This window comes from Paramormyrops kingsleyae, chromosome 23 (assembly GCF_048594095.1).
Source record: "Paramormyrops kingsleyae isolate MSU_618 chromosome 23, PKINGS_0.4, whole genome shotgun sequence".
In the NCBI taxonomy this organism is placed as follows: domain Eukaryota; kingdom Metazoa; phylum Chordata; class Actinopteri; order Osteoglossiformes; family Mormyridae; genus Paramormyrops; species Paramormyrops kingsleyae.
Window position 1 is genome coordinate 19913606 of NC_132819.1, and position 12817 is coordinate 19926422.

General features: G+C 45.2%; 1 protein-coding gene and 1 long non-coding RNA gene across 8 annotated transcripts in view; both read right to left on the reverse strand.

The window, feature by feature from the left end:
• LOC111852570 (oxidation resistance protein 1-like) overlaps window positions 1-12817 on the reverse strand; it is a 51391-nt gene that overhangs the window by 20044 nt on the left and 18530 nt on the right. For 4 of the 7 annotated variants that reach the window (XM_023828646.1, XM_023828656.2, XM_023828641.2 and 1 more), the window contains one exon: window positions 8091-8299. In XM_023828646.1, coding sequence (XP_023684414.1) covers window positions 8091-8299 — 209 coding nt within the window. Of the gene's footprint in view, window positions 1-315; window positions 379-1380; window positions 1755-5736; window positions 6307-8090; window positions 8300-12817 lie in introns of those variants that run through there. The other 3 variants (XM_072705599.1, XM_023828683.2, XM_023828665.2) reach the window with 3 other exon arrangements.
• On the reverse strand, window positions 1422-2845 carry LOC140581882 (uncharacterized). The gene is made up of 3 exons (XR_011984931.1): window positions 2363-2845; window positions 1732-1850; window positions 1422-1463 (listed from the first exon to the last, which is right to left on the reverse strand). It is a non-coding gene; the product is annotated as an uncharacterized lncRNA (long non-coding RNA).

Consider the following 12817-nt stretch of genomic DNA (forward strand, 5'->3'; position numbering starts at 1 on the left):
ACACTGTGTAACACTTAACACTCCACTTAAAAACTTGTAAACCTTCTAACACTGGTAAACTTACCAAACCTACAAGCTTAGACCTAATAAACATGAGAAAGTTTAACTGGATATAAGACAAAACAGAGACAGTTTATGATGTTAACAGTCATCCTCGCACAAAAAGAAAACACAGACTACCCCAGAAGGCTGAACTTAGTGGTCTCAGGGGCTGCTTGGTTTATATGAGCTGTTTATCCTCTTTCAAAGCATGTTACAAAATCCTCCAAAGGAGAAATAAGAGGCTGACTGATCAACACAGCAGTGGGGCTTTACCTCCAGCAGAAGATCCCGAAGCCCCTTCAAATGCCCATGGCAGAGACATGTGATCTGCTGGAGCTACAGCGAGAGGATCAATACTCGTGTTAGCTCAGCGGGGAAGCCCAGGGGAGCAGGCTATCGACGTCCACGGCCAACAGACGTGTTTCTGAATACGGTTAGACTGGATGTAAAAGGACGGGGTGGAGACAGCAGCCCCTTCAGAAAAACATCGAAACATCACCCCCACAGGGCACGGCTGCCGTTATTTGTCTCTAACCGCTGACTGGTGCTACGTGGGTCTTGATTAGCAGGCAGGGTAGCACAGGGGAGACATTCACAAACATGCTGTTTGGCAACCAACACGCAGCTGATTGGCTCCTTTTACCCCCGACAGGGCACACTGCTTTCGTTAGGCCGGACAACCACGTGGCACAAGGATAAAGGCAGAGGGGGGATTTTATAGGCTGATAGAAGGCAACTGAAAAAGAGGACACTGACTACAGATGAGGATCAAGGAATCATGGATGGGTGGGGGGCAGGGGGCCCAGGTCCACGTGTCAGGTTCTGGGCCAGTCCAGTGTTTCCCAATCTGGTCCTCAAGGATACACAGTCGGGCCATGTTTTTGCTTCCTCCAAGCTCCCTGCCAAAGGGCCGGTTTGGGAAATACTGTTCTAATCTGTTGCTATGTTAAGAAAAATTGCATCTTGTAGGATACCAGGTTGGACACCCGATTTAGCCCTGTACCCCTGGGAGGTGTGAGGCTAAGGCACAAGCCAGAACAGCACCCTGTGCTCCATCATCACGATGGCAAAACTGCAGAAACGAAACGACAAATGGCACTGGGTATCCACTGGGAGAAGAGTAATTAAAAATCAGTGATGAGAGATGGAGAATCCCTGGGATTTTAATGACACACCCTTGGTGGGGAAGCAGGGAAGACGGCTCGTTTTCCGAAACGTGTTTAGCCGTTTACTCCTTTAAAGTAGAAATTTAACAGCCACAGCTCCAGATGGTGAGGATGACTTTCCTCTCATGTGAAAGGAAGCAGATGCTCCCTGCAGACTCATACGGATCTGTACCTCCCTGACTGTATCTCTGAGGGCTTCTGTGTATCTGTTGACATCCTGCTGTGTGTACTAGGCGTTGGCGTCACGCTCAGAATCTGGAGGCGAGAGAATATGCCTTCATGTAAGAAAAAAAAGAAAAAATACAATAAGTCTACACGTTTAGAAAGACAGCCAGTCCCCCTCTTGATATGCTGACACTCTCATATCCTCTCCAGCTCTAAAGAAAGCGAAACTGCACCTTGTAGCTCTAACAGGCTCTAATACGTAGCGAGGATGTGGCCGGTGGAACCAGAAGACACCAACTACAGCTGCCTGTCCTCGTCCAGGCATTGTAAAGAGCATCCGTAAGGGACTTTGAAGTACCTTCAAAATATCTTCAGGGTATCTTAAAGTTCTTTGAAGTCAGTAAGAATGGAGCTGCACATCTTCAGATATGCTGAAATATGTCTGAGCTAAGATACCTCTTCACAGGATGGGTGAAACTGCAATTAAGAACAATTTAACAATGCCTATAAATGACCCTTGACATTTTTAATGACAGATAATTTAGAGATATGCTTAGACACAAGGTAAATCCACAGAGCTAAATTAGCATTAAGAGGTATGTGTGTGTGAGTTTGGGTGATGACTTCCTGGATTTTTTTTCATGACATTATCCAGATAACAAGACAATTCTCGGCTTCTGTAGTATGTGTGTCATAGAACCCCCAACGCCCCCCAACAACTTTTAATGAGTGTCCTCCTTTTAGAGCCTCAGTCCCCCTTTTAGCACACAGGTGTCCTCCGTTGTACAGTTATGCTGGTGGTCACCCTAGTTTGATGTTTTTCCACGAGCTCATTTCATGAGCTTCCTATCCCTGCAAGTCTGTCTGGGTGAGAAGCTTCTGAACCTGGACAAACTGAGATATATCAAAGTACCTAAAAATCATTTACAACATCCTGAAGTCAGGTCTCACACATGTTAAGATGGCTGACGGATAGATAAGCTACTCACCAGGTCATTTCTACCTCCAGATAATGACACCCCACCAGACCACAGGCTGCTTCTACTCATTACTAGATATGCCTGTAGCACGACAGGCCATCACACTAAGGTGATATAAGCACCTCTCTAAAACAGTACCCTTGTGAGGTATGGTGGTTGCTCCTTCATAGCCTGGCTGACTCTTTCCAAATCTGTGAGACCACTTCTGCACTCTGGATCCTTGCCTATCTTCTAACCCTGCTTGCTGATTGTGATGTGGACTTTGTTTCTGACCTTTTGCCTGTGTTTTGACCTACAATTCTTGGATTTCGATTTCGCCTGTTAGCTCAGATTACGATTCATTAAACCCGCTGACTTTGCACTAGGATCTCAGATCTATTTTGTTACAGTCCAGATATCTGAAAATGGATTTAAAAATATTTTTAGATAACTATATATCTTTCGGTTATTGTCTCTGTGCCTGGCATACACACAGAGTATTCCTCGCAGAGTTGTAAGAGCTAAACCAAGAATTACAGCTATGACACAAATAACATAACTAGTATTAGCCCAGTCTCAGTATCTTGAGTTTAATGTGCTGAAAGTAACCCTGTAATGTAATCCTACAGAACTCAAGGATGAAAACTGAAGCTTTCGAAATAAGCATCCAAAATGCAGCACTGCAAATCAACGAGCATGTCAACAAAAACACAAATTTCACCATCTGCAGAGCTTACAACAACACCGCTAAGCTTATCGGAGGATTAGTACTGGCTTGTCTGCATTTTGCAACCTGGGGAGATTGACACAGACCTAATGTCCGAAGAGCAGCAGGAGCGGAATCTCCTGCTCGCTGACTGAATGTGACAGAGCCTTATAGACTCATGTGCATTATGCTGACTCCTGCATTTCCCCTCACTTGACGGATGTGGAGCAAAGCTCCCTGCCCTGAGGGAGCAAGAAGAGCAGGAGCACAAGATGTCTACTTGACTGACCAGCGGACAGCAGAAAAGCTAACAACCCTTCAGATTATCGCCCCGCAGTAAATCTGAAGGCCGATCAAAAGAATCTATATCCGCCTTAATCAGAACATTAATCAGAACAAAACCGGAATTATAGCCAGCCGGGACACATGGATCTGTGTGTGTACACCAGCCCAATAGTGAGAATTTATTACGGTGCAGGGATTCTTGCACATACCCAGCCAACGTACACAAAGTTGTGGGTCTGAAGGTAATTACCAGTTAGAGAATACATCACACATTGTGGTCCAGCACCATGTTGGTGACATTCACTATCAACATACAACAGCACAAGCTCAGGGAGCAATTCATTTTTGGATTTTGTGAGGTGTCATGCATCAGTGGGAAGCGCTATGGTCTCCCACCTCCAAGACAGTGTGTGCAGCTGGCATCTTCTCCCTGAATTCATGTAGCATAAAAGATATAACAACACAGCAGTTTCTCTGTTCCACACAACACACACACACACAGACATTGACCTCATTGGGTTTTTCGGCCAATGAGGCCCAGGGCTGACTCAGTGGGACCCTGAAAGTGTTTGGTGAGGGGTGTCCTCTCCCACAGATTCGTTAATCTCTGCACACAGCATGGAGCTGATGGTTTTTACTTGACTTTGTAACCCTGTGCAAGAGTCCTGTGAACAGTTTGTTTACTGTAATCCAGTCCTCATCAAAAATATACACTTCAACCAAAGCGAATGTAACCTCACTGCTGAAAATGTGTACTAATGCACAATCTCACTGCTGATTCGGAATAGGATTTCAGAGAACATAAGTGGTCTAAACTTTGCTGATGTTCTTCTCAAATAGAACAAAAATTATGCCATCAGTATTTTCTGGATGAATAAACTCAGGTATTGAAAAGTTATCCAACACAATATCCAACATAATCAGTTATCCAAAATGAAAACAAATGTAAAATACAATATACTATATATAATTGTGTATTTGAAATACATATTGAGGACACCCCAACAACCCTGCACTGAATAAGTTGGATGATGGTTATAAATGAAAACGCACAGATGGTATAGACGCAGTATGACCTCGATTTTAAACTCTATTGGGAAAACCGATTTGCGCCAAGGTTCAAATGTTCGTGACTCCTGAGTAAATGGTATCTCGGATCATCTGCCGCAGCACGTGGTTTCTCAGCTGACACGACGAACAGCTTGACTAACAGTCAGAGATAACAAGGCTGCGTGTCTCGCTTTTTGCTGAAATGAAAAAGACCTGACACGTTTTGTTAGGTTTCGAATATATTCACTTGGCGATTTTTAGACCCCTTAGCAATTTTTGAAACGACCTTTTAAGCAGGCACCTACTTTTCTGCACTCTCTACGGCTCTCCAGCTGCTAGTTGTCACAGTTACCAGGTATGTTTAACCTTAACTAGTTAAGCTGTCAGTGAGCCGCTTCAGACCAAGCAGTGACTGAATGAGTGGCGCCTGCGCGAGCCGGCGCGCCCACGACCATTCAACCGCGGGATCGCTGCTCCGGTGCACGTGCTCTTCCGATGCCATAATGCACGTTTTGAATTTAATACGTAGTATTATCGATACTGATACCAATACTAAATTCGTAAATAACGTTCTAGTATCCGAATATGAACACGGAGGTATCGATCTGTCTATCTCTAATATTAACGAGTAATAATCCATTCCCCTCATTTCTGTCTTCTATTACCTCCGATTCTTCCTGTCTGGGTCCTCTGGACTGATAAGAAGAATCAAACCATGAATATTTTAAGTATATAGTTTGTCATACAGGTGTGTCATTATCAACGGCGTAGGACAAAGTTTAATATTGGGGGGGACACAACTGCTTATTGGGGGATGAATGAAGTCAAATTAAATGTGTAGGAGGACAAGTCCCCCCCCGGTTCCTACGCTTGGACTATATATAGCAGCCACGCTTTGTCAAAAAGAAATAAAACAATAAGTTATGGCCCAGCCGACACGTTATTCGCAGAAATATTATCTGCATAATTAAACATAAAATGATTAATTTTAAGTCGCTTGATTCATTAGGCTACTTCGAATTAATATAATCAGCATGTGATTTTACAGACGTCGGTATGATATCTGCTAAAAGTGAAACCTAAAAGTTCAATCGGGAAAATAATTCAGTCCTCTGCTTAGCGGTCATCTGAAATGACATCATGTACAAACAGTATACACTGGTCTACAGCATGGAACATATTTAAACCGAACAGTATAATCACGGAAAATCATGTTAAACTATTTATAACGTTTACAACTTAAACTCATTTTGTTTAAATTGAAAAAAAAGATAATTAACCTCTGCAGTCATAAGGAATTAACAAGCAAAGCAGTTATTCTTAAGAAAAGCCCAAAAAGTAAAAATAACGAGCGTTTCCTCACTGCAAGCCGGACGGCGTAGGAGCGGCTCCTTGTCAGTCATCCTCTGGACGGTGACTGATGTCCTCCTGGGATCACAGGCTGCTAAGACGTCGCGGAAACGCAGTCCTGTATCAGGTCCCTTGCCGAATCTTTCAAGTAACTCCTGGCGCCTGGTTTGCATGTCCCTTAAACTTGGGGAATGTTCCCCTTCGGTTCTGCTGCGGTTCCGTCTCGACTACCAGAGATACTGCATTTCCAAAGAGGCAGAAGGGCTCATTTGTACTCGAAATTCCTGGTTATTAAGTGCATGCTTATCTGTCTGCTTTGCGACGTCTCGCAGCGTTAAAGAGACCTTGCATCGATAGTGACGACACTGAAAAACTGAAAACAGCAGGGGTCACTCCCCTAATCACTGGCTGATCAGCGCTTCTGCATTATACATGTAATAAAGGCAGCGCATCATATTCCATGACTAAATTAATGCTGCTAGTTAACACTAAAAAAACCAAAGTGCAGGAAGAAACCCGATGTGCTGTCTAAACCCAAATGGAGCCTATCAATCAACCTTTGCTCTCACTGAGCGAAGAACCCAACATCCTACTTTGACCTTGAGCAGGACAGACACCCTTCCAACTAAACCTGGTGGTGCAGATCTTCCTAGACAGACAAATGGATGAATCAGACGGGTTATTGTTATAACCCTAAACTGGTCTGTGAGTCATAGCTCACGAGAGCCAAATGAGGCATTAACTCTGTCTCTCAGCAGGTCGGGTTGAAACGTCTGCAGACGTGTAGGAGAGTATGACAGGCGGTGAAGCCTGATGACTCTTTTGTCTTCTGCTGACCTTAGCGGCGGGGAACTGTCTGGGCCCCGTTTCCAACCTTGGTCACCGAGCAGTCCTGCTAAATCAGGGGTGGGCAATCTTATCCAGAAAGGGTCGTTGCGTATGCGGGTTTTCACAGCAACTCCTTAATTAGATTACTAATTAGAGGACTGATTGTGGTCTGACTGTGCCCATGTCCTCTTAGCAGACTACTCAGAGAAGCGTTTTGGTTGCTCCAGGGTCTGATTCCTTTGTTTACAATGAACATATCACAGACTTTTGTTTCTGTCGTACATGACAGAAAGGCACCGACCAGGACTCCCAGCAGGGATTAAACAGAATTTTGTCTAATATTTTCTATTAATATCAGCATGTAGCATTGAATTGGATCGTCAGAGTTCTGATGAGGGCTGAGCTATAGTGACTCCACCGTCAGACACGTGACACTTCTATCAGAAACGTGCCATTGCTTGACTCCCTGTGCACTACATATAGGCAGCCTTGTTAGAAATGTGTTGCCCCGGTCCTAATGGACTACGATAAGCAATAACCACTGGCGAAATGTGTAAATGACTCAATTTCCTTTATAAAGCCAAACACAAATCTATACCTATTAGGGTACAGATGCCTCTTTCATTTTTCTCCATCACTTTCCAATTTACTGAAGAACCATCATTTTATCACAGAAGCTGACGGCACTGAACACTGCTGGCAACAGCAATGGTTCCAAACTCTGCAGATCTGCTCACTTCTCATTATTTCACGTGGATTTACTGTTCCGCCCCCCGAGCAAACCTCCTGGGTTTGGACACTCGGGACCCCAGAGGCACACCTCACTGCAGAGATCCTGTGGTTCCTTTCCTTACTCTGCTGGTGGGGGAGGGGGGTGCTGTAGACCTATGGAGGTTCGGGGATCAGCTCAGTGTGGATCTGTCAGCCTCAGAGATGGTGCAGCAGCCCCACCCTGGAGATGGAGGCCAACGCCGTGATGGAGACACAGCTCAGAAAGGTCATGTGATCACTAAGGTATGCAGCTATTGGAGAGTGAGCCTGTACTCTCAATACACATCTTTCTCCGAGCACCTGCCCTGCCCCACCCTCTGAATAGTCTGTCCACCTCTGCCTAGCTCAGTAAAATTAAAATACCCCAGGGCTGAAACAGTCCCTGTCTCACCCCAGTCCTCTCAGCCTCCCTGAGGCCATCCGGCATTGTGTTTCACTAGAATCCTGCCACAGTGGGGGAGCATCTTGTTCTGCAGAGTAAACCGGTAAGAATGGGTGCTGACTGCACCGGCAAGTGAGAGTCTCTTACACCCTCATTCCACGCTGATGCTAAGACGTCAGCTTGTGTGAGTTGCCTGACTTTATACCCTGCATTTTTACCGCTGCACTTCAAGTTAAGGATCCCGTTCAAGGGCACAGTAGCAAAGCCCCTTCTGGAACTGACCCCAGCAGCTGCTGGTTCATGTCATGCTAACCGCTGAGCCTGACTCTGACCACACAGCCTTGACCGCACACAGCCCTTTACACGTCCGGGACTCATGGAGTTACCCATGGTGTAGAACCGCTTCAAGTCACTATGTCGCGGGCTGCGTGCTCTCTGGGAGTTGGTTGCATTTCGGCCCTCCTCCTCCCCCGATACGGTTGTCCTGGCGACAGATGGCACAAGCCGGTTTATCGGGGAATGCTGGTTATCCTTAACCAGGGTACCGGAGTATCCCTGGCTGGTTATATCCACAGACTGGGACTTCTTCTTTAATCTGAGGGAACAAATAAAACAGAGGAAACACAACATTGAAACTTTACCTCGCAAACAGGTTAGGTCACCGGCAGACTCTCAAATGTCAGAAGCAGGGTGTGTTTGCCGGACATGTGGTGAAGGTAATCCCTGACCCTCTGAACCTCTCCATGTGTGACAACATGGAAAACTGAACGGCAATGTGAAACTGGAACGGTGAACTGGATGGGGTTCAGTTTATTTAAATTTCTTTTTGTTTAAAGTTTATTTCAATGTTCTACATTTTATTTAGCGGAGGGATTTATCCAAAGTGGCAAAGGCCCTGGAGCAACTGGGGATTAAAGGCCTTGTTCAAGGGCCCGATGGTGCCAGTGATAGGATTTGAACCAGTAACCTTCCGATCATAGGCACACAGGCACAGGATCCTAATCCATTGTGTGTGTGTGTGTATTTTTAAATACATGACAGGAGGTTACATTTGTCACCCTATAAACATTACGCAGGACTAAAAACAGATTTTCTATCATATCAGACCTCTGTCACTGTTTCTTGCAACAGTGTAGTGTAAAACACTAAGTTCTTCATTGAAAGCTACAAGGGGAATGTGGCAGTAAATGGTTAAACTATGAATTTTGTTTTTTTTTCTATAATAAAGTTGTGATGCCCAAAATTTTCTGTCATTTACAGTGTTCTGTCCCCCCTCCCCACATGTTGCAGAGTGGTAAAGATTAGATCAGACAGACAGACAAAGACATGATATATAGATCCCCATTAATTAATAGATCCCCATTAATAGACAGTAACAATAAATAATGGACAGCAATAAACAGTAACAGGGGAAAGAATGTCAGGGAAATTATTGCACGGAATTCCATAGTGACAGAGGACAGTGGCCCCTAGGTTCAAAAGTATCACCTACCTGTTAAAAAATGTCACCGTATATTGAACAGATGACCTTTACCGTACCTGGGAGATGACACCAAGATTATTGACCGTTGTATTAGAAATTTAATATTTCATCATTTCTAAGTATGAAAGACCTTCCCACCCATCTTCCACAACTGAGTATCCAGCGCATAGTTTCTGGGGGTTGAAAGCCCATAGACACTCTCAATGGGGTAAAAGTATGAAAGGCTTATTCTTTGTATATACTTAATATACTTATCTTTGAATATACTTAAAAACAAAGTTATCCCCACAACCATGTGCTGGATAAATGGTTATAAGATGAAGACACAGGCAAAGCCCTTTCCCCTGGGCTGTGTGGTTGCCCTTAACACACAGCCCAGATTGACTGTGCTGTGCTAATGGCCACTTCCCCTCCTCATTGGCCTACACACGTGTGTTAATCCTCGCCGCAGACGGGGTGCGAACACCAACCACCTGGCATTTACAGGCAGTGGTGCCCCCCCCCCTCATCACGGTGCAATTTACAAGGGTGAATCTGGGGTCATTCTGGACCCCCATTCTACACTTCAGCAGACGTGGCCTCTACCTCGAAGCTGTCATTTTTCTGTAGCTGATCAGGATTAGGTTCCATTAAACACTACAGACCCAATACGACATGCAGAAATCCGGCTGAAAGATTGATGTCAGTGTGATGCTTAAGAGAGAAGCCTGTAACTCCACAGGGTATAAAGATTACAACTGATTGAAAAAAAGTGTGTCTTTTGAAGGTCTGGCTTTTCTTCATAAGGAACTGAAACGACAGTCATAGCAGGTGTTAATAAGAGGCAGGTCAGACCCCGTGACCGAGCATTAAAATCTGCATCGTGACCATTAAGCGGATACAGTCCCATTGGGCACCTGCAGGGAGTCCTGGAGATGGACCTGTGAACGATGAAGCACCTTAAGTAGACTGTCCACCTGAATGCAGCACGCTGATGAGCATCCAGTGAGATGTAGATGTGATCTTGCAGAGGGACTGGCAGTGCAGTGCTGTCTGGATTGGTGGCCTGTGTGGAGAAATGCTCCTCTCTGGAGCCCATGTGTGAGCTCTATGCCCTGTCATAGTCAGCTCCACCTTGCTGATGGGGGGGAAGGCACCTAATTCCATGGCCTCTAGACGGATGTTCTGATCTATCCTAACGAGTCTCCTGAGCGTCGCTGTAGATGTGATGACCAGTGGCAGAGAAATGGTTAAAACATTCTGGAGGACTTACCACTAGAAGGACAAGAGCTGGCTTGATCTGGACCTTCGGTATGAATAAAGACCATGAAAGTGGAACTTCACAATCCTTCTGTCTTTAAGTTTTAAGCAGGAAGACGCCAGATCTTCAGACTGAGCAGGAAGACGTCAGACCTTCAGAATGAGCAGGGAAACATCAGACCTTCAGCATGAGCAGAAAGACGTCAGACATTCAGACTGAACAGGAAGATGCCACACCTCCAGAAGGAGCAGGAAGACTTCAGATCTACAGTATGAACAGGAAGATGTCAAACTTCAGACTGAGCAGTAAGACATCAGACCATCAGACTGAGCAGGCAGATGTCAGACCTCCAGACTGAGCAGGAAGATGCCAGATGTACAGTGTGAGCAGGAAGATGTCAAACTTCAGACTGAGCAGTAAGACATCAGACCATCAGACTGAGCAGGCAGATGTCAGACCTCCAGACTGAGCAGGAAGATGCCAGATGTACAGTGTGAGCAGGAAGATGTCAGAACTTCAGACTGAACAGGAAGTTGTCAGACCTTCAGACTCAGCAGGTAGATGTCAGACCTCCAGGATGACCAAGAAGACTTCACATCATCAAACTGAGCAGGAAGACGTCAAACCTTCAGTCTGAACAGGAAATTGTTAGACCTCCAGAAGAGCAGGAAGACGTCAGATCTTCAGACTGAATAGGAAGATGTCTGAACTTCAGACTGAGCAGGAATACATCAGCCCTCCAGAATGAGCAGAAAGAAGTCCATCCTTCAGACTGAGCAGGACTGACGATCAGTCTCAGTAAGAAGACTCCATGTATGGTGGGAAGCTGTAGTTAAGCCCTACACCTTACAGGGCAGTGGGAACAGTCATATTAGACACCTTTAATGTGAGGTTATCAGATTACATTCTTTGGTCCCTTAACGTATGCTTTCATACACTGAATAGACATTCATTTTTAATAAGCTGTTTATTGTGCTGTTTCATGTGGAAGCCCTGGGATGTTATTGTCACTGTGGGCAGAAGCAGATGACGTAATGGGGTGATTGTTAATTGGGTTTTATGTAATCCCCTTTTCAGGGAGTGATGGACGAAGGGTGGGAACATCAAAGGGAACCAAAACTGAGGCGGCCATTATGGTGCAAAGGAAAAAATGAGGATAACGTTGGGGTTTCGGTTGGGAGGATAAACTGGATGGTTTGGGGAGCATTGAAACTGGAGTGCAGATTACTGGGGGAGGGACCCAAAAACAGAGGAGAGAAGAAGTGAGGTGGAGCAGAAAGAGTCCATTTTAACTGCTATTGGCTACGTGCATCTTATTCAGGACAGTTTAATCGCATATAGAGATAAACACATGCAGACATTAATAAACACAATTAAATTAGCAATTACATAATGATGCCAGGCCTCCATGCCTATAAAACAAACAACCAGTTAAGCAAACAGCAGAGACGCTTTCCTGCACCCCCCCCCCCCTCCTGATCCACCCTCCCGAACGTGTGGCCACATCCCCCTGTCATGTCTCTCTTCTGGGTTCCTGCGAGGGGGCCGAACTGATCAACCTGCCACCCCGCACGCTGCGTTTTCACACCCCCGTTTGGAGTCCCAGCTTCTCGCTTCCTGTCATGTGGCCACCGGCAGCAGATTTTCTACCAAAGTTTCATCCAAAAACTACTTAAGGTCAGATGAACGAACAAACCTAGGGAGTCTGTGTCCAGAATCAGCGATGACTAAAAGAACAACAACAAGCCTCACTGAGGCCTTTGTTGGCCAATCATGAAGAGACCTGAGCAGGGACACAGCTTGGGACTCACACTTAATGTACGATGTAAAAGCACCGACATCATCACGTCCTCTGTCAAGGTAGCTAATCAATTAATGACATTTTTATCCTCACATTCTCACTCAAACATCCTTTAAATGAGCCACATATCTCCCTTGATGGGTGGTCTACATCAGCATTCCCACACTTCCACAGACATCCGAATACCGTTATCGTCTTTTAACCAACCCTAAATGCATGACAGAAAGCAAACAAAGGTTTAACTTTACCAGAGCCGCTGATAACGAACATTAACTGATTCAACCAGCAATCTTATGTATTTAACAGACACTTTTAGCCAAAGCGATATAGATTTTTGAGAAAGCAGAGTCAGCCAATCCCTGGAGCAACTGGGTGTTAAGGGCCCAACAGTGAAATCACTCTACCAATCAGGGGATCTGAACTGGCAACCTTCTGATCACAGGCAACATGTCCAAACCCACTGGGTCACATGCTGCCCCTTTACACAATAAGCAGCATGTAAAACTCAACCATCTGGAGGTTTGCTGTTTCCTGCGTGCTGCCATTTGCTGGCCTGTGAAACTGAACAGTCTGCATTGATTAAGAGGAA